A 22,320-nucleotide genomic window follows, 5' to 3' on the forward strand; every position below is an offset into this window, starting at 1 on the left:
TCCACCATGTATTTGAGTTTTTGAGTGAAAATACTTTGAAAAATCCAAGGCAATGCATGTTGTCCAGATTTATTTTTTACGTTTTTCACTAAAATTAAGTTAGAACTAAGTGTTGTACTTCACATAAGAGTTGTAGAGCTTGTTGAGATCTTCGATTTGACATATTAAAGGCCCCAAGAGGATTTAAAACGAAGAAGTTATGCCAATTTTCAGATTTCAGGGCAAAATCATGTAAAACTGAAATTTCTCTATAATTTTTTATATTTTTAGCTTGCTTTTGGGAGAGTTCTATGCATAACATTATTTTCATGTGATTTTGAACAACTTTTGTGTTCACAATTTTCTTTGGTTTGATTTGTACAAAAAGTTGTGTTAAAAACGGGATTTCAACATGAAAACACTAAAATCAGTACACTAGTTGATCGGAGATGGTCATCTTCCGACCAAGTTTAACCGGAGTTGTGAGTTTTAAAATATTTCCTAATCTGTTCTAAAGCTATGCCTTGAATTTTCTTCAATAATTTTGAAGTTTGATTTGTAAAAATGATGTTACAAACTCACTAGCATTTACGAAACTCAAATATGAAAACAACCCAAAGATAGCCATTTTTTGGACCACTTCCAGCTGGAACCGGCTGAGGTGGTACACTAATGAAATGTTACTTAAGGTGTCCTCTACAACGTTGATGTGTATGACTTTTGCTAAATTTGTCGTTTTGATGATACAATTTTTAAAACAAAATCTAGTTTACATGCATAGTGAACATGTATACTTCCTTGTCTTGATTCATGCTTAGCTTAGATTCTAAGTGGCTTTGTGAATTGTTTGAAATGATATGAGTTTAGAATCTGATATGAATCATGCAGTGTGTGAATTGTATGCTTTGTGATGTAATGTTTAAAACTAACAATGCAAAATGTTGAAACTCATAAGAAGGAATTCACAACTGAAAGAGAAAATGTTGGAATGGTAATTAAAAGATGATAGGACCTTGTTAGAGACAAACGATGAACAAACTTGTTTGAGCTTCATTGATAACCTAGACATCTAAACTTATATGATCACTTTCATCATATCAAAACTTTTCAAATCTTGTGAGTCTCATATTCGGAGTGAAGCCTTGCCTCATTTCTTCCTCCAGATTCCTTGATTACATCTCTGAACTCATTAGGATTAGGGCTATAATGGCGCTAGGCGGAGCCTCCCCTTTTAGGAGACAAGCTATGTCTTAGTAGAAATTTTCTCCCCTTTTAGGAGACATAAATTGCCTCGATAGAAGAGTCACCCTAAGAGACTACCCAAGTCTCACAAGTAAAAAACCCCCTCTAAGTTAAAAACTAACTTAGTCCGTCAGTTACCCTATCCTATTTATCATTGCAGGGGCAATGATCTAGCCATAGGGAGCCCACCCTTGCAACATCCTGATCCTACCTTGTAGATTAGCTACCCCTCCTATTGTAGACACCCTCATTTTGCTACGCTTTAAAAAGCAAAAGATCGGTAGTTTCATCGAGTCTTGAGTCGGTCTTACATATTAGATTAGGTATTCTTGCATTTTAGGGTATAGAAACGGATTGGCCTTCGGCATATCCGGATGGGGTTTCCATGATCTTTTCTCTTTTAATTTTTTTGAAAAATAAAAAGATTCCTAAATAAGAGATTTGGGCTCTGATCCCAAAGGAAATCCTAGGTAGGATGGCAACCCAAGAGGGGGGTGAATTGGGTTTAAAGAACTTTTTGCCAAAAACAATGCGGAAGCTAAAAACAATGGCAATAAAAAAATCTAGCACAGGGAAGATATATATAACAATGCACAAACCAAACGGATAGATAAAGAGATAAAAGAGAGTGCACTGAGATTTTTAAGCAGTTCGGTCCAAGGATCCACACCAAGGCCTACATACACTCCACCGAGAACGTTAATGGCTTCACTAATCTGATTCCCTTAACGGAGGAGAATCAACCCGATTACAATCTGGAGAAAGTTCCACGTCTCCAACACTCGCTCTGCAGAGATGGCTCACGTCTCCACCAACACTCTCCCAATACAATGATCTGTTTGAAGAAAGACACAAAAAATCCCTCACAAGGGTGTACAATGAAGTATAGAAGATTTACAATAAAGCCTATGTCCAATCTCACTTTTGTATTCAAAGAGGCACAAATGGAATTACAAACTCAAGATGATGTTCAAATAGGCTTAAGAGTGTTTTCACTCTTCTTAAATGAGTGTTTAAATAGCAAAACTAACCCTTGAGGGGCAAAATTGTAATTTTCAGCCCCAAAAGCAACTAGACGTTACTACTCCAACGGTCATATTTTCGCGCACAGACATTTGGTTAGACGTCTGCCCAAACGTCAGACGTCTGGTAATGGACCAAATAGCATCAGACGTCTGCTCAAACGTTAGACGTCTTGTAATGAACCAGAGAGCAAAAATACAATCTGGTGACTCACAGATAATTTCTAGATTTGCACACTGATTTTGTAATATTCTCTAAGTTTTGTTCCAAGTTATTTATCATATTTTTTTAAAATCCTATTTGAGTGCCTCTTAAAACCTTAGGTGAGATGGACTTTTACAATCTATCAAATGACTCGACTTGAACTAAAGATCTTCACAAAGGTCTTCATTCTTCAAGTCTTCAAGTCCACCATCTGTCCACTTGAGCTCAGAGTTCTCATTCTCCTTGCCTTAGATCCAAGATTCCTTGATCCATAGTGTTTGATTTAAATTATCTTCATTTACATGCACTAAAACATCAAACACATTAGAAACAACAACACAAATCAACTTGTGTTTGGAATCATTGAAACATAGAAAATTGCCAAGGTGTGAATCATTGGGCTTACAGTTAGGGGCCAAGGGATCCCCAAACCATATAGCTACCCGCTACGTGTTTTGTAAAGGAAAGTACAGAAAGCTGTAAATATACCTACCCAAAGGGGTTGGTGCTGCTCCAAATCCTCAGAAATTCGACAAAACTTCTACGTCCGGTGGTATATCAAAGGCAATTTCGGCAGAACTCCAACGCTCGGTGATATATCAGAAGAGATTTCGGCATAAAATGGTGAGGATTAGTTTTTGAAAATCTCTCTAAGCTTCTTCAGCTTTCTCTCTCTCTCTCTCTCTCTCTCTCTCTCTCTCGGGTTTTCGAAAACCAATGGTAAAAGGGGTGTGAATACCAAAGAGGGAGGGGTGCTAAAGGCTAAAGGGGTGTAAGTATCAAAGAAGGTGGGTACTAATGCTAAAGTGGTGTGAGTATCTAAGGAGGGAGTGAAACCCAGAGCAGAAGGGGAGAGGGAGTGAAAAAGGGATGAAATGAGAGGAGGAGGTCCCCTTTTATAGGTTTTCCATAGAAAATTGCATGGGACCTCCTCTGCAATTTTGGAAGGCTCTAAAATCACAGGAGCCTCCCCCAAAATCACAGGGGACGTGGGTCCCACCACCAAAAGTGGTTTACGGGGCCCCAATTTGGGCTTTGGGGCACCGGGAGTGGGTTTCGGGTTTTCGAGAGTCGTTTTCTGGCTTTAGGAATGCTTGGAAGATAGAAAACAGTTGTTTCAGTGTCCCAAAATGATCTCCAGTTGTCAAAAAGTTGTCCCGAGCAGTGACAAAGTAACTTTTTGTAGTTACTTTATGGTTTTTAGTGACAAAAATGCGGTCAATTACTCTGGGTTGCTGGTAAGTGGTTTCTGGTTTCCAATGAAATGTATTTACTGGCCAAATGTGATCTTTAGTTCCTAAGGAGTATTTCTTGGTAACTGAGGGGGTTTCTGGTTCCCAGAAAGTCGTTTCCGGTGCCCGAAAGTGGTTTCCAGGTCCTAGAAATGGGTTTCGGGGTCCTTGGAAGTTGGTCACGGGTTCTCAGTTTTTTGTTCTGGTTTGTGGGTTGCTTGAAAAGTGATTTTTGGATCTACAAAGGTTGTTCCTAGTAGCCAAAGTGGTTTTCGGTTCCCAAAAAGTGGTTTCTGGTGACCGAAAGGTGGTTTTGGTTCCCAGAGATGGCTTCCGATAGAGCTTTTGTTGGGTATTGGTGATTGAATCTTAAGGATGTTGTGGTTGTTGTAGAAAGAGGGTGACGAACTATCGGGCTTTATCCTTAAGATCTCTGTTTGACCAATTCAGGGCTCTTTTGGAAGGTTTTGGTGAACTCAGATGGTTCTTGATGTAGGCTTGGTTGTTGGTTGTTTTGGGTATTTAGAGTCTGGGTTGTTTGGGTGCCTTAGATAACTTTATGTCTTGGAAAACCTAGAGAAATACTTAGAGAGACATCGAGATTATGACTTAGAGAAGCTTCGGGACTCATCATAGGATTCATCATTGCAGCAACATAACATTAGTCCATTCTTGACAAAATGGGGTGTCTACAGCTACCCCTCTTTGGTAGAGAGTTCTTTAACACATGAATGCCAAATCAAAGAGGTCCTTAGGCGCAACGGCAGTCACCAAGAGGTCTTGATGTCAGGTTCTTGAGTGGAAATCTCTCACTGACGGTTTTAAGTTTTTTTAAAATGTACTACTATTAAGGGAGTCTTGGGTGGATGTTTTTAAGAACCCTACACTACCCGAGAAACAATCTCGGGTTGGGTCGGGTTGGGTTTTGTTCTTGAAAACCCATGATTCATAAACCCGGCCCTACCCAAGATAGTTTCTTGGGCCGGGCCGGGTCGGGTTTTTTCATGTTGCCGCATTGAGCTTCATGTAAGACTACCGTTTTTAATCCCCTCTTGTCCCAATTTACCTAAACTTGATTTAAAAAATGATTGTGGGCTGTTCTTGTGTAACTGTAAAGGATTATGGAGAAGAATAGAAGGACCTTCATATTTTTCAGGAGTTTGTAAAATCTCATTAAAGTTTAAGCATCTATGGCGGGTTTTCTATAGCTCCATTTTCTCAAATATGTTCACTTACTTTCCGTGCTTGTGGTAAGCATGCTTGGATTAAGGTAGGCGACTCATGTGTGAATCCATAGCTGCATCATGTTTAATCTTTACTGTTTTGGGAAAAAACATAGAAAGAAATTGCCAAAATGTTGCTTAAGACCCCCCAAAAGGAACAGTTCTGTGATAAACAATGATAAAACATGCCACTTTCTGTGATGAAGTATGGGAGCAATGGCGTGGATCAAGGATACGGACATCATGAAAGAACACTAGGGGGTTGTTCGTACCTCTGGGAAATTGAAGGTTTTATGTACTGTTGTTGACTTAGAGCTTAACTTTTCTCCTTCACTTTACACGATCAGAGACTAAAAACCACAGAAGACATAGCAAAAAAGCTGATTGTTGTCCCGCAGGACTTCAATATCTCAATATTATATTCACAATTAGCCTCTTGACGCAACTTACAGAATATAAAAAGTACGACGAAATAGGAAACTAAGTCGGGTTTTCTGGTTTTTCTCTTTAAACCCTACGCTACCCGAGAATCGGTCGGTGTTTTGAATCTAAAATCCGACCCAGCCCAAGACCCACGCTCTTTAAACCCGACCCACAGATTTTTCGGGTCTTGATGGGGTGTAAAAACTGCAGCCTCTCACAGGCCGCCACCTGTCCCAGAGTAGGTGAGCTGCAGCCTCTCACAGGCCGCCACCTGTCCCAGAGTAGGTGAGCTGCAGCCTCTCACAGGCCGCCACCTGTCCCAGAGTAGGTGAGCTGCAGCCTCTCACAGGCCGCCACCTGTCCTGGACACCTGTCCAGGACACCTCACCATATTTTCCCTATAAATAGGGGATCAAAGCTCAGACCAATGGGTAATGCAAAAAACCCTCTTCTCCACCCAAAACTCTTAGACATCTCCCCTTCACTCCTGCTCATACTGACTTGAGTGTCGAAGGGCCTGTCCGGAGTAAAACCCGGTCTGGTCTTCTGACCTTGCTTGCCTTGTGCAGGACTCAGCCCTCGTAGCAGGACTGGTTCTCGACCACCTCACTCCTCGTTCACTCCGGTCCCTCAGGACTCAGCTCCCCTAGTCATCCAGCTCAGCTCTTACGTCACTGCTGTACCTGTTACCGATTTTAGGTCTAACAGATTGGCGTCATCCGTGGGACCCCAGAACTAAAAGTTGTCCTTACACATCCCACTCACAAAAATGGCAGGACGCAAGAGTACGCGGATGCCTACTGCGCGGGCGCGGACTACCCAAACCGCGCTACCCCGTTAGGACCCGGACCGAGCGAATTGCATCACTAGTAGTAGCAGCTTCTGCTACAGCAGAGCAGAGCCCGGCTCGCTCAGAACATCTGAATCCCTTGCCCACCCCGGAGCAAGTTCAAGCTCTATTTCAACAGATGACAGCTCTCGTTGGGCAGTATCAGCAACTGCTTCAGACGCCTTCACAACCTCCCCCAGAGGCTCTGCGATCTGTCCAAGAAAGGCCAGACATCCACAGGGGAGAGTCATCGCGCCATGGTGAGGATCGAACTCACCACTCCACCAGACAAGTCCATCACCCCACAGCGAGACATTCTCAAACAGAGCCTCACCGCCGCCAAAGGTCGCGGTCCCGCTCCGCACAAAGGCGCCGAGCTCATGAAGATCGTGCACCACCAGTGAAGTCCCGGCCTCGTCGTAGGAGTCCGGAGAGTCAGTCCGGCTCCGCGGCGAGCCAGTCTGTGGAAAGGATCAGGTCCTTGGACCACAGGACGGATCCGCTACTACAGAGAATGGAGGAGATGGATCATCGGATAGAGGAACTGGCGAAGGACCAGAGCCGGCCCGTCTCCAGGGCGTTCTCAAGCAGGACGCCGTTCACTGATGATGTTCTGGGTGCCCCAGCACCCAGAGGGTTTAAAATGCCCGTCGTCCCTCAGTATGACGGCACTACAGACCCCGTGGACCACTTGGAGACATTCAAAACAATGATGCTCCTCCACGGAGCTTCCGATGGCTTTCTTTGCAGAGCATTTCCGACGATGCTAACTGGCGCGGCAAGAGACTGGTATTCCAGGGCCAAACCGAACTCCATCAGCAATTTTGATGATTTTGGAGAGGATCTTGTCCGCCACTTCATGAGCAGCCGCAGGCCAAGGAAAACAACAGCTTCCCTGATGGCCTTGCGACAGGACGACAACGAGTCACTGAAGGTGTTCGTCCGCCGATTCAACAGGGAGGCACTTCAAGTGCCAAATCTAGATCCCTCAGCAGCAATGAATGCGCTCCTCGCAGGCGCCAGGTCTAATGATTTCCGTCGAGCGGTGGCTCGACAAAATCCGCACTCACTAGCGGATCTTATGGCCGGGGCAGAAGAGTACATAACGGTGGAAGAAACACTAGCAGCTCTTAATTCAAATCGGAGGATAACCTCTGAAGAGAAGAATCTCCCTAAGCAGCGCAGGGAGGATAAACCTCCCAGGAGAGAGAAGTCTCCGCCTCCTCAGAGAAGAGAAGAAAACTTCACGCCTCTCAACACCTCCAGAAATCACATACTGGCGGCGATCAGCGAAGAGGAGTTCGTGAAGTGGCCTGCTAGAATGATCTCCAAGGGAAACAGGAGAGATCCTTCAAAGTACTGTCGGTTCCACAAGGACCACGGCCACGACACAGATGATTGTTGGCAACTCAAGGAGGAAATTGAGCAACTCATCAACCGGGGCTATTTGAAAAAGTATATCCGAACTGACAGCCGCAACCAAGAGCACAGAGGAAAGAGCCCCCAGGGCCGCAGCCCTCGAAGATCACAGCAGTCCCCTGCTCGGGACAAAACCCCTCAGCCGGCCAATGCGCAGCCTGAGGCACCCCGATCTCAGCCAAGGGGGGTCATCGGTACAATTATGGGTGGGCCTGCCGCTGGGGGCACCTCCTCTACCGCTCGCAAAGCATATGCACGGCGAGTTAACGCCGTGCACACAACCAGCAAAAAGACGAGAACGGAGAATGAGATCTCCTTCTCAGATGCAGATCTGGATAATCTTATCCTGCCCCACGACGATGCACTGGTTCTAACCATGCTCGTTGCCAACTGGGAGGTGAAGAAAATCCTCGTAGACAATGGGAGTTCAGCGGACATTCTATACTACCACACCTTTGAGAAAATGATGATAGGCGACGACCGTCTGAAGCCGGCGAACTCAGATTTATTTGGCTTCTCCGGAGAGGTCGTGAAAGTGGTGGGGCAGATCGAGCTCCCTGTTCTTGTCGGAGACCCACCTTGTCAAGCTTTCGCCATGGTCAACTTTCTGGTAGTAAGGGCCACTTCGGTCTATAATGCTATCTTAGGACGGCCTGGCCAGAACCTGATTCGTGCAGTGGCTTCGGCTTATCACCAAAAGATGAAGTTCATAACCCCCAACGGCGTGGGAGAAGTTCGAGGAGATCAACCTCAATCCAGGGAGTGCTACGCGATGGCATTCAAAGGCAAAAATGCAGTGGAATCACTGCCAATCGAACTGCTTGATGTAAGGGACGAGCTCAGGGGGACTCAACCCACTGAAGACCTCCTCTCCATCCCGCTATGCCCAGAAGATAGTGAGAAAGTCGCTCTGATCGGCTCCTCTTTCAGCAGCAGCACTCAGCACCAACTCACTAAGTCAAATCGTCCTGCATGAAAGGTGATTTTGTAAATTAAATTTATGTTAATATGAATAATATAATCTTTTTGCAGACTCAGTCTCCCTCTTGTATCTGGAAACCCAGTTCATAAAACTTGGGTACTCTCTGGAAACCCAGTTCATAAAACTTGGGTACTCTTTGGAAACCCAGTTCATAAAACTTGGGTACTCTTTGGAAACCCAGTTCAATAAAACTCGGGTACTCTGGAAACCCAGTTAGCTAAAACGGGGTACTCGCTGCTTGGTTCGCCACGGCTCGTCTCCGCAAAGATCAGGAGCTCACTCCTGGTCCGGAACCAGCCCGGATGCAAAAACCATCGCCGCCTGGAAACCCAGTTCACTAAAACTTGGGAACTTTGGAAACCCAGTTCAATAAAACTCGGGTACTCTGGAAACCCAGTTCGCTAAAACTGGGTACTCGCTGCTTGGATCGCCACGGCTCGTCTCCGCAAAGATCGGGAGCTCACTCCTGGTCCGGAACCAGCCCGGACGCAAAAACCAACGCCGCTTGGAAACCCAGTTCACTAAAACTCGGGTACTCTGGAAACCCAGTTCGCTAAAACTAGGGTACTCGCTACTTGGAAACCCAGTTCGCTAAAACTAGAGTACTCGCTGCCCGGAAACCCAAGTTCAATAAAACTTGGTCATCCTAAGCCGTTCAGAACATCTCAGGCCGAACTGGATATGACGAGTCTCGCTACAGGACAAAATTCAGTCCGGCCCCAGCCGGACTGGATATAACGCGTTTCAGCAAAACGACAAAAAGCAGTCCGGTCCGAACCGGACTGGGCGCAAGACGACAAAAATCAGTCCGGCCCCAGCCGGACTAGATATAACGCGTTACAGCAAAACGACAAAAAGCAGTCCGGTCCGAACCGGACTGGGCGCAAGATGACAAAAATCAGTCCGGCCCCAGCCGGACTGGATATAACGCGTTTCAGCAAAACGACAAAAAGCAGTCCGGTCCGAACCGGACTGGGCGCAAGACGACAAAAAATCAGTCCTGTGCAAGCCGTACTCCGAATTCCGGACTGAATACGACGCGTCCTACAAAACGTCGGAATCAGTCCGGTCGAAGCCGAACTCCGGATTCCGAACTCCGTACTCCGAACTCCGTACTCCGAACTCCGGACTGAATACGACGCGTCCTACAAAACGTCAGAATCAGTCCGGTCGAAGCCGAACTCCGGACTCCGAACTCCGGACTCCGAACTCCGTACTCCGAACTCCGGACTGAATACGACGCGTCCTACAAAACGTCAGAATCAGTCCGGTCGAAGCCGAACTCCGGACTCCGAACTCCGTACTCCGAACTCCGGACTGAATACGACGCGTCCTACAAAACGTCAGAATCAGTCCGGTAGAAGCCGAACTCCGAACTGCTCCAAGCTCCGGACTGACAAAATCCGGACTGCTCCAAGCTCCGGACTGACAAAATCCGGACTGCTCCAAGCTCCGGACTGATAAGCTCCGAACTGCTCCAAAATACGGACTGCTCCAAGCTCCGGACTGACAAAATCCGGACTGCTCCAAGCTCCGGACTGACAAAATCCGGACTGATAGAATCCGGACTGCTCCAAGCTCCGGACTGACAAAATCCGGACTGATAAGCTCCGGACTGCTCCAAAATCCGGACTGCTCCAAGCTCCGGACTGACAAAATCCGGACTGATAAGCTCCGGACTGATAAGCTCCGGACTGCTCCAAAATCCGGACTGCTCCAAGCTCCGGACTGACAAAATCCGGACTGCTGCAAGCTCTGGACTGACAAAATCCGGACTGATAAGCTCCGGACTGCTCCAAAATCCGGACTGCTCCAAGCTCCGGACTGCTCCAAAATCCGGACTGCTCCAAGCTCCGGACTGACAAAATCCGGACTGATAAGCTCCGGACTGCTCCAAAATCCGGACTGCTCCAAGCTCCGGACTAACAAAATCCGGACTGCTGCAAGCTCCGGACTGACAAAATCCGGACTGATAAGCTCCGGACTGCTCCAAAATCCGGACTGCTCCAAGCTCCGGACTGACAAAATCTGGACTGATAAGCTCCGGACTGCTCCAAAAGCCGAACTGACGAACTCCGGACTGGATCTCCGGACTCATTTCCAGCCGGACTGGCTCAAACTCCGGACTGGATCTCCGGACTCATTTCCAACCGGACTGCCGAACTGGATATAGCGCAAAGCGCTACAGGACAAAATCCAGTTCATCTCAAGCCGAACTGGATAGCGCTACAGGACAAAATCCAGCTCATCTCAAGCCGAACTGGATATGGCGCAAAGCGCTACAGGACAAAATCCAGTTCATCTCAAGCCGAACTGGATAGCGCTACAGGACAAAATCCAGCTCATCTCAAGCCGAACTGGATATGGCGCAAAGCGCTACAGGACAAAATCCAGTTCATCTCCAGCCGGACTGACGAACTCCGGACTGGATCTCCGGACTCAACTTCCAGCCGGACTCAACTTCCAGCCGGACTCTGGACTGGATCTCCGGACTCTGGACTGGATCTCCGGACTCCGGACTGGATCTCCGGACTCAACTTCCAGCCGGACTCCGGACTCCGGACTGGATCACCGGACTCAACTTCCAGCCGGACTCCGGACTGGATCTCCGGACTCAACTTCCAGCCGGACTCCGGACTGGATCTCCGGATTTAATTTTCTGACTCACTCCCAGACAATGCCTACCCATTAAGAGAATCGATTAATCACACTTTCCCAAGTCTCTCAATGACTTGGAAAACTGGGGGGCAACTGATGGGGTGTAAAAACTGCAGCCTCTCACAGGCCGCCACCTGTCCCAGAGTAGGTGAGCTGCAGCCTCTCACAGGCCGCCACCTGTCCAGGACACCTCACCAGATTTTCCCTATAAATAGGGGATCAAAGCTCAGACCAATGGGTAATGCAAAAAACCCTCTTCTCCACCCAAAACTCTTAAACATCTCCCCTTCACTCCTGCTCATACTGACTTGAGTGTCGAAGGGCCTGTCCGGAGTAAAACCCGGTCTGGTCTTCTGACCTCGCTTGCCTTGTGCAGGACTCAGCCCTCGTAGCATGACTCGTTCTCGACCACCTCACTCCTCGTTCACTTCGGTCCCTCAGGACTCAGCTCCCCTAGTCATCCAGCTCAGCTCTTACGTCACTGCTGTACCTGTTACCGATTTTAGGTCTAACAGGTCTAGTTGATGCGGGTCAGGTAAAACCTGACCCAAGTTGCAACCCTAGCCGGGAGGGACCAATGTGGGGCCAGGCTATTGCCAGATGCGGAGGGACATTCAAGGAGTCAGGCTTTTGCCTAAGAATAATCTGGGTAATGGCAGTGCTACCTGTCGGAGCACTCGATCTACAGATTGGTTGCTTGGGAGGGACAATTGAGGGGATGCCTTTCACGCATCCTATTACATGACTTGACTTATGTTTGAGGGGATTGCTTTGTTGGTATCGGATATAAAATTTGATTTATGTCTGCTGAAATGTGGGTGCCATGTGCTAGCGGGCTTAGAGTTTGCCGTGTGCTGACGGACATGAAGGTTTTGCCAAAAAGGAGGGTGCCGTGTCCTAATGGGCTTAGAGTTTTCGTGCACTGACGGATTTAAAGGGTTTGCCGAGAAAGGCGGGTACCGTGTGCTAACAGGCTTAGAGTTTGCCGTGTGCTGACGGACTTAAAGGTTTTGCCAAGAAGGCGGGTGTCGTGTCCTAACGGGATTATAGTTTTTAGTGTGCTGACGGATTTAAAGGTTTTGCTGACGGACTTAAAGGTTTTGCCAAAAAGGTGGGCGCCGTATCCTAACGGGCTTAGAGTTTTTAGTGCGCTAACGGATTGAAAGGTTTTGCCTAGAAAGGCAGGTGTCGTGTACTAACGGGTGTAGAATTTTTCGTGTGCATACGGACTTTAAAGGATTGCCAAAAGGTGGGAGTCATGTCCCAATAGGCTTTGAGTTTGAATGTGCTGACGGACTTAAAGGATTTGCCAAAAGGTGAGCCATGTGTCCTAACGGGCTTAGAGTTTGCCGTGTGTTGACGGTCAAAGGGTTGCCAAAAGGTGGGTGTCGTGTCCCAACGGGCTTAGAGTTTGCCGTGTGCTGACGGACGAAAAGGATTGCCAAAAGGTGGGTGCCGTGTCCTAACGGGCTTAGAGTTTGCTTTGTGTTTACGGACTTAAAGGATTTGCCAACAGGCGGGCGTCGTGTCCTAACAGGCTTAGAGTTTGAAGTGTGCTGACAGACTTAAAGGATTGCCAAAAGGTGGTTGTCGTGTCCTAACGGGCTTAGATTTTGCCATGTACTGACAGGTTTATAGGGCTGCCAAAAGGCAATTGTCTTGTCATAACGGGCTTAGAGTTTGTTGTGTGCTAATAGACTTAAAGGGTTGCCAAAAGGTAGGTGTCGTGTCCTAACGAGCTTAGAGTTTGCCGTGTGGTTGTCGTGTCCTAACGGGCTTAGATTTTGCCATGTACTGACAGGTTTATAGGGCTGCCAAAAGGCAATTGTCTTGTCATAACGGGCTTAGAGTTTGTTGTGTGCTAATAGACTTAAAGGGTTGCCAAAAGGTAGGTGTCGTGTCCTAACGAGCTTAGAGTTTGCCGTGTGCTGACGGACTTAAAGGGTTGCCGAAAGGTAGGTGCCGTGTCCTTACGGGCTTATAGTTTTCTGTGGGCTGACGGACTTAAAGGGTTGCCAAAAGGCAAGTGCCGTGTCCTAACGGGCTTCGAGTTTTATTTTTTGGACTGAGAGAATGGCCTAAGTGACCATTTGGTCTGGGTGACTGGTGCATTTTTAAAAGTTTGATTTTGATTGGTGTTTGATTGAAATTGGCTGATGCATTTGGAAGATTGAATTGATCGAGATTGGCTCGACTGAAATTGACCAATTCGGAGAATTGGTTGGTTTGGATGTCAGATGAGACAATTAGAGATGCCATTAAAGGCGATTTGGTAGATGTTCTTGGATTTTGCTGGGGATGGAAAATATTTTGAGAGTAATGATTAAGTGTCCATTTGGGGTAGAAGAGAAATCGGGAACGGTTTAGGAGTTTAGCGGGTTGGCCGCGGAGACTCCCGGGAATAATCGGTTCCAATTTTTTATGATTAGGAATAACTACTCCCAAGAAATGCCTTTGTGTAAGCATTGATGATGTTTAGTTTGATGGTTGGGAGAATGTATAGAGCATTTGATGGGGTTTTGGAAGCTAAAAGAAACTTTAACTAACACTTTGATTGACCGTTTCCACTTTATGGAGGACTTTGGTTGATCCCGGGGAGGGGAATTCAACGGAATTTGACTGAAATGAATAGAATTTGGGGGGAAATTCTGACAACAATGAATAAAGTAAGCAAAGGGGGCGAAATCAGGAGAAATCGGAAGAAATTTGGGCAAAACAGGGGAACTCAGGGAAAACCGATAGAGGCCTACAAGTGGCCTTCAACTTTGGGAGCTCTCTGCGATTTTGGGAAGCCCGAAAAGTCGCAGGGGAAGGAGGCGTGGTTGGGTAGTATAAAAGGGGGAGTGGGAGGGGTTTCATTTCCCATCTTCCCTCCCTCTCTCTCTTCACTCAAACTCTCTCTTCTCCTCTTTCCCATTTGTTTTGTTATTTTTCTTGGTTTTTTATTTCTCTTTCTTTTCTCTGCACTTGTTGCTAGCAATGTGCTTGACCTTAGCTGATGCACTTGAAGTCAGTATTTGTGCTTGGATTTAGCATTCTGACTTGGATTTAGCCTTCGCACTTGGTTTTAGCTTTCGCACTTGACTTTAGCTTCCGTACTTGGACTTAACTTTTGTTTTTTGGATTTTGTTAGTTGGCTCCTTAAGGCACTAGTTATCTCCCGACAATATGCAAGAAGGGGCCGGGAGGTGATCTAGGAGCACTCGCAACCGGGGGATCCAGATGAGAGTGTTGCACCATGGTACCGGGGGTACGCTTCTTAATCGTACGCGGGTCCACTTATCAGACTGCTTTCACGAGTCTTTATATTTTGCATTTTATTTAATGACTTGTTTGTTGCTTTATTTATTGGAGTTTCTGAAGGAGCATTTCCTTAGAAGAGACTCAGTGAGAGTGTTTGGAAGAGAGAGACTGGTTGACAACTTCGCAGCACAAGGTTGCTGGGCTGAGGGAGGATATTGCTGCGCGAGATCGACGCATAGAGGACATGGTAAGCTTTCATTTCCCTTTCTGGTTCCTTTTTTATCATTTGTATGGGCTTGCTTGGGCTGCGAGCAGGCGAGTTTCTGTCTCTGGCGGAGCATGCTCCTCTTTTTTTCTGTAAAGAGAGGGAGGACAGAGTCTAGGGACCCTCAATTTATCTTGGCGATATATTTGCTCCTTTGGAGATGACAGCCGAGTCCTACAGAGGCACTGATAGGCGCTTGATGAGGATGGGCAGCTCAGGCGAGTATTCTTTCGTGAGCCATTTTTTCAGAGGTGAGCGCGGACACTATTTCCTTGGAGACGTCTTTCAGGGAGGAGAGACATCATCTGTTGAGGCGTCAACAAGGCCAGAGCTTCCGCCTATACTCTATAGTGACCTACTCGATGATCCCTTCTTCCATGAGCGTGGAGCTTCCACCTCCAAATCTAGCAAATCCACCAGCGGATCCTCCAGCCTCAGAGGCTTGATGTAGACACTGTATTTTTTTTCCTTTTTGCTTGTAGACATGTATTGTATGGGAGGTTCTCTCCTAACATATTGTACTTTTGGGATGGATGGTTACATCTTGTTTGATGGTTGCTTTTCATTTCCTTGCATATTGGTTTTGATCTTCATTTTTTCGTGCATTAAAATTTCTAGTCACTGTTCTCAGTGGATAAAAACGTAAATGCCCCTAGTGTATTTATTTCCATAGATAAGAGAAAAGTTGACAGAAATAGGAGGCAAACTGATTTCATTTCATGGCACAGCAGTACATATTCAGAGAGCTTTTTGACCGGAATTTACAATCTATTAGTAAAACCTTCTGAGCCTTGGATGCTCTAATGCACTTGATCTTTTCTTCACTTTGAGAGGAGCTTTGCCTTGCTTCCCTTCAAGACATGATCACATAAGCTATTGGTATTGGACAATGATAGGTGTTCTCTGTGGGGAGAATCCCAATTTCTTCCGAAACAAATGCTTTTGATTTATTTTAGGTAAGTCTGGCCTCTTTTTAGATGAGCTGTGAAAATGATTAGGCATGGGCGGTGTTCCCTACCACTGGTGTTTCAATCATAGTCCTTACACCCTTTAGATTGTTTGGTTTTGACAACCGTGGTTTGAATCCAAGAGTGCTTCGAATGGTGCCTTCAGAGGGACGCCCTGCCAACGGTCGAGTCGCCCTTTGCATGTTTTTGCCTTGATAGACCCTTTCGCCCTAACCTTTGCCAGCACTGCCCTTTCGGGTTTTCGTTCCTACAACCAAATGATCCTAAATGTTTCCTAAGTCGCCCTTTCAACTTTTCGACTTAGCAGATCTTCAGATCTCCTCATTTTTTTTTCATTTTTCTTTTCTTTCATCCTACTTCCTCTATCTTCATTGTCAAAGGGACTCGTAGGTTGGGTAAGTTTTAGAAAGAGGGGGGAATTGGTTTGTTTTTTGAAGTGCGACCTAACCTGGAATATTCAGGCTGCCTACGTACCCCAATGAAGTTGGGATCATGTCGGGCGTAGTTCAAGGGACTGAAATGGGTTTGGTTTTTTAGATGGTGACCGGAACTGAATGAACCAGGTTGCCTACTTACCCCATTGAGATAGGGATCAGGTCAGACGTATGCCCCTGAACTAAGGGTATTTTGTGAATGGGTTTTGCTTCAAAGGGTTTTCAAAAAGAATTTGATTGTTGGGGTTGTCTGTTAGGGCTGGTCGGCTGAGGATAGCCTTCCGATATTCAAGCATAATATCTTTTGAGTTGATCGAGGTTAGTACGTTCTAATATTTTTTTCACCATTTTGATCGAGGGGACTGACGGCTTTTCTGAGCAAGACTTCCTCAACGATGTAGGGGCCTGACCAGTTAGGTCAGAAGTTTCCCCTAGGGTCGAAGACTGGAGCCCGACATTCCCTTAGCACCATATCCCCTTCTCTGAGGTCTCAGACTTGAACCTTCCTGTTGAAAGCTCTTTAAATTCTGCGTTGATAGCCTTGTACATGGTAGGATGCTCTCAGTCTTTTCTCGTCTATCATACATAGCTCTTGATAACGGATGTGTGCGGTCTCTGGTAATCTCCTTTCCATGAGGATTCTTAGGGAATGGATCGATCTTCAGCTCAATCGGTAATATGCTTTCTGTGTGTATGTGGGACCCAAAGATGATCAAGCAGGTCGCTTCATAGGATCTGCCAAATCAATGGTTCTGATCACATGTGTATGCTATTTAGACGCAAAACTGATAATTAAGATCATATTGTATATTGGTACTAAGTGTTCGGACCCTGAACTAATGAATTAAAAAGCTCTTTCATTTTAGTAACGTCCCAAAAACATATATAATCATCAACAGATTACAAAAAAAGGAGCATGCCTTATCTGATCAAGGCACTGCACTGTCTTTTTGTTGGTCTAATGCTGCTACCAATCTCTCCTAACAATGCGCTAAGTAGTGTAGGACTTCTACTTTATTAATCACCTTAATATATAAAGAAAAGTGATATCGACACTCACTTATCAGATAGTGGCAGACCCTTGATCAAGACTGATAAATTGGAACCTCGCACATTTCAATGGTTCTAAGTGAGATATCCTCTCTGTATGGGACCCACATCAAGTAGTGAGATCTCATTTTCCCTGTAAAATTAATTTTAACTGTTTCCATAAAACAAGAAAAAATGAATTTGATCAAGCATAACAAGGCCATGGCCCATCCTCATGTGAACATTTTCAGCTACCACAACTCCAATGTATAGCACCAACTTCAACTATAATCGAATACTCCTAGCCCTTGATCAACGATCTTTGGAAAAAGTTACAATTAATTTGTCCTAATGGTCAGCCCCTATCTGTTGTGTCTTTGTACGAAGAAAGGATTTCTATTGTTAGATACGAAAGCTGATGAAAAGATCCATTTGGAAATCTAATTTTCAAGGGTATAACTAAAAATTTTAAAAAAATGAATGTAACTTTAGAGAAAAGCCTATAAGTATTATTTCACATAATCAGAATAGTTTAAGCATCTCTAGAAAAGTTTATTCATGTATTTTTATATAGTAAACAAGAACTCTAGAAAAAAATCTATGTAATTTCTTAGAAAAGTTTGAAAATAAGTCTACTATATGGGAGCCCAACAACTGTTTTTTTGTTTTGGTAAGGAAAATAAAGGAGCCCTCCAACTATGAGTGTACACTCCGGCAAATTGTCGCAAAAAAATAGCAATACTATAAGGTAAAAATGAAATATGCAGTGTCTTCAAGTAGAGGGATTGGATGTTAGGCCTTCCATGGATTGGAGGAAAAACCTTTCCGATATAAAATATTTTCCTTTGAATTGCACGATTTTTCTGAAAAAGGTTGGAAAGGAAAATTATTTTTAAGTTTCCTACTTGTTTACAGACAGAAAAAATAACTTGAACCAAACCAATTGAAATTTTATTTCAAAGGACTTTCAATTTATGATAATATCCCTCTAAATTAACCATAATCATATCATTTCCCACGAAATTGTAGAAAGAAAAAAAATTGCCAACAAATTTGTTTTTCCATCATAATGTTTTTTTTCCTTGCAATCCAAACAGGGCCTTGAGCGTTTTTAAATAACTAAACCAAACGAGCTAATCCGACTTCATGCCACCGGAACTGGTTTAAGTACTTGAATTAGATAATTCTTTACAAATCCAGCTATTCGATCTATACACTTAAAAATAGCAAATTAAAGATCAACGGCCCATAATCCAAACACAGATATTAAAAAATTTAACCGCACATTTTGATTCATTCATGTAAACATTTTGTAAAGTTGTTTTTATGATTAAAAATAACAAATTCTCTTTAAGAATACTCAACTCAACTCAACTCAACTCAACAAAGCCTTCGTCCCAAACTAGTTGGGACCGGCTAAATGAATCATTTAGAAAAAAATTCATGATGAAGGTAAAAGGAATCTACCCGGCTCTAATCCTGGTTCTAGTTGGCTTCTTCTACGTTTATCATTTTCTTCTATTCCATCCTATCCAGGGTCATGTTCTCTGTTATGTTCCTACCTATCAAATCTTTCATCACTGTTTCTATCCAAGTTGTTTTCGGTCCGCCCCTACCTCTTTTTACTCCATCAATTTGGCACGAGTCACCTCTTCTCACCGGAGCATCCAAAGGCCTACGTTGGAAATGTCCAAACCCTCTTAAACGGTGCTCTCTCATCTTCTCCTCAATTGGTGCCAGCCCCACCTTTTTACGAATGTCTTCATTTTTAATTCTACCTAACCTTGTGTGGCTGCATATCTATCTAAGCATTTGCATCTCCGCTACACTCATCTTATGCACATGCTACTTCTTGGTGGTCCAGCATTCTGAGCCGTACAGCATGGGTGGCCTCACAACTGTTTTATAAAACTTTCCCTTCAACTTGGTAGGGATTTTACGGTCGCACAGAACTCCTAAGGCAAGCTTCCACTTCAACCAACCTGCTCTTATTCTATGGTTAACATCCTCTTCAATCTCTCCTTCCTTATGTAGAATTGAACCAAGATAGTGAAAGATATCCCTCTTAGGTACCTCATGTCCAGCCATATTTACCACATACTCGTCCCACCTCCTTACATTCATATAGTTGCATTCCATATATTCTGTCTTAGTCTTCAAAATATTGTTAAATAATCTAGTCAACCACCCAAGCATCTCCAAGTCTCAATAGGAATATCGTCAGCCCTTCTAGCCTTAATTTTATATTTTTCATAGCTACTCTTACCTCTGATGTTCGGATTCTACGAACAAACCTCCGATTTGTATCATCAAAAGCGTTATCAAGTTCTCCCAAATTCGCTATAGATTCTCCATTAAATAACTTATCAAAGTAACTTTTCCACCTCTCTTTAACCTCGTTTTCTTTTATTAACAATCTTTGATTCTCGTCTTTGATGCATTTTATATGATTCAAGTTCTTGCTCTTCCTTTCTCTCATCTTAGCAAGCTTGTAGACATCTTTTTCACCCTCTTTCGTCCCTAACCTACGGTACAAATCCTCATATGTGTTGCCTCTAGCTTCCCTTACTGCTTTCTTAGCTTTTTTTCTAGCCAATTTATACTTCTCAATGTTCTCCTCATTTATACACTTATGCAAACATTTATAACACTCTCTTTTAGACCTAATTGCCTTTTGGACTTCCTCATTCCACCACCATGTGTCTTTAGACGGCGGCCCACTTCCTCTAGATTCTCCAAGTACCTCCCTAGGCACTCTCCTGATATAACTAGACATCACATTCCATATAATATTAGTCCCCTCGGCAAGACTCTAAGGTCATTCTTTAAGCAGATCTTTAGTTTTTCTCCTTTGAGATCCCACCACCCAGTCCTCGGATGTCTAACATCTCTATTTTTTCTCCTCCAACGTTTGATGCATATATCTAACACCACCAACCTATGTTGTGTGACTAAACACTCTCTAGGTATGACTTTACAATCTTTACAAGCAGCTCTGTCCTCTCTCCTAATGAGGATAAAATCTATCTCGCTACAGCTGTTGCCACTGCTAAAGGTTATCAAGTGTGAATCTTTTTTTTTTTTAAAGTATTTGTCAACATCAAATCATATGCCACTGTAAACCCTAAAATATATTCTCCTGCCTCATTCCTATTGCCAAAACCCAATCCTCCATGAACCCTCTCAAAACCTCTACTAGTTCTTCCGACATGACCATTTAAGTCTCCTCCTATATATAACTTCTCTCCATGTGGTATTCCTTAGACTACTTCATCCATATCGTCCCAAAATTGCCTCTTGACAGAATCATTTAATCCTATTTGAGGGGCATACGCACCAATTCTCTTTAAGAATACACAACAAAATATAAGAATGACTCAGTTTCTTCAAAATTGAGCTCCGGTTCACATACTATTATAGAATCATAGTCAGATACAGTTTTATATCAATCAGTGTAGAGAAAAGAAACAACAAAGAACAACAGATGTGATTTCATATTACAAAGTTGGAGTGGTAAAAACAAAGAACAGTTCCTCAGTTCAATCAGTTTTCTTCTCAGTTGACTAAAAAAATGAAAGGAAAAAAGACTGACATGCTGATCACAGGAATCCAATTCAAACTTACAAAGTGTTCCAAGAATTCGGGGTGGAGTAGAATGTACAATCACCAACAAATCTCCATTTATCTTCTGGCCAAAAGTATCGGGTTTTTTTAGTTTCCCTACTCTGCTAGATCAATCAGCTATACTATAATACAGTTCATCTAAATTTGAGACAAAAAATTGTGATTTTCACTGTATTTGAACCCAACGGGCCGGAATCTGAAATGCTCTCTCTCTCTCTCTCTCTCTCTCTCTCTCTCTCTCTCTCTCTATGGGGCCAGCAATCTTTCAATAGCTTCCACATACACAGACTTGGGCATAGCACCAGTAATGGCCGCTTGTTTCTCCCCATTCTTAAACAGAACAACAGTGGGAATGGCCCGAACTTCATAGTCAGTTGCAACTTGTGGGTCATTATCTGTATTGAGCTTGAAACACCGAATTTTCCCAGCATATTCGTGTGAAATTTCTTCAATCACGGGAAGGACCATCCTGCAAGGCCCGCACCAACCAGTCCAGAATTCGACAAGAACAGGAACCTCACTTTTCAGAACAGATTCATCCCAGGAGGATTTGGTAACTACTTGAGCTGCAGGTAGCAAAACGTGATGTTAGAGGACTATATATTTCTTGATGAAATTAAACTTTTTCTGTCGTAATACTAAACAATGGAATTATTACATAAAATTACACAGGCAGCAGTAATTCATCCACAACTTTGATTTATTTTTACAAGAGGAAAAGGGGAAAGACTGCATATTAATGTATCCTACCTTTTTTTTTCATTTTCTTACCTTGATATTGATGGACCAAAATGACCTCTAAGATTAAAATGGAAATACAAAATCTAGATTTTTGTGCAATAATGCTGCCATTATATTATGATATGGAAGGACCCATGAATCAAGATTGATTTCATCACCATATGATAGCCATGATGCTAGTACCTCAGGCAAAGGGCCTCCCTAAGCCAAGGAAAGCACCTAGGCTTGCATATGGGCTGCTCAAACGAAGGCTTTTAGGTCATATAACCATCTAATATTAGTCGGAATAGGTAATGGAGCCTAAAGACGCACAACACCACCACCACCACGCCAAAACACAACAAAAACCAAGATCAAGAGCCTACATCGGTGAAAAATTCAGCTCCTGAAAATTCCACAATTTGTTTGGAGTTCTTCTAAACGTTCCCACCACATTAGAATGAGCTCAGGAAAGAGCTTTCAACTTTCCTTTTTAAAGAGTGAAACCAAGGAACAATTGAGGAAGTTGAATGTCATGACAACAATGCATCAAAGGCAAAGGAGGGGGAGAATTCAATGAGAAGAAGAAGAATTCGGGTAAGCTGAACATTAATTTGTATTGAATCTTTTTATCATTGGATGGATGTCTTGCTTAATTTGATTTTTCATGACACTTGGATGGTTTATTGGCTTAAGTGATAGATTTCTAGGCTGCCTTCGGCAACCATTCTCTTGATTTTGATTATGAAAAATGGAATAAGAAATGGATTTTCTGTAGTGCTTCTGGAAACATAAAAGCATATTTTCGGCCGCGCTCCTGGAA

At 44.0% G+C, this 22,320-nt stretch overlaps 1 protein-coding gene and 1 long non-coding RNA gene across 7 annotated transcripts; one reads left to right on the top strand and one right to left on the bottom strand.

Moving 5' to 3' along the window:
• Positions 1 to 13,013: 13,013 nt before the first annotated feature.
• Positions 13,014 to 15,287, top strand: LOC143882720 (uncharacterized). 6 transcript variants are annotated; one of them, XR_013252319.1, is made up of 3 exons: positions 13,332 to 14,223; positions 14,348 to 14,464; positions 14,578 to 15,287. It is a non-coding gene; the product is annotated as an uncharacterized LOC143882720 (long non-coding RNA). The 6 variants fall into 6 exon arrangements; XR_013252322.1 differs by having other exon boundaries at positions 13,351 to 14,464; positions 14,578 to 14,704; positions 14,890 to 15,287; XR_013252313.1 differs by having other exon boundaries at positions 13,014 to 14,479; positions 14,569 to 15,287.
• A 5,736-nt stretch (positions 15,288 to 21,023) lies between these two features.
• LOC143888779 (thioredoxin M3, chloroplastic-like) lies at positions 21,024 to 21,464 on the bottom strand. Its single transcript, XM_077393188.1, has 2 exons — positions 21,446 to 21,464; positions 21,024 to 21,343 (listed from the first exon to the last, which is right to left on the bottom strand). The coding sequence occupies exons 1-2, from the start codon at positions 21,462 to 21,464 to the stop codon at positions 21,024 to 21,026; spliced, it is 339 nt and encodes a 112-aa protein (XP_077249303.1).
• Between the last annotated feature and the right edge of the window lie 856 nt (positions 21,465 to 22,320).

Source organism: Tasmannia lanceolata, unplaced genomic scaffold (genome assembly GCF_043159265.1).
Source record: "Tasmannia lanceolata isolate RefF3 unplaced genomic scaffold, GAP_Taslan_0.1 ptg000002l, whole genome shotgun sequence".
NCBI classification, from domain to species: Eukaryota; Viridiplantae; Streptophyta; class Magnoliopsida; order Canellales; family Winteraceae; genus Tasmannia; species Tasmannia lanceolata.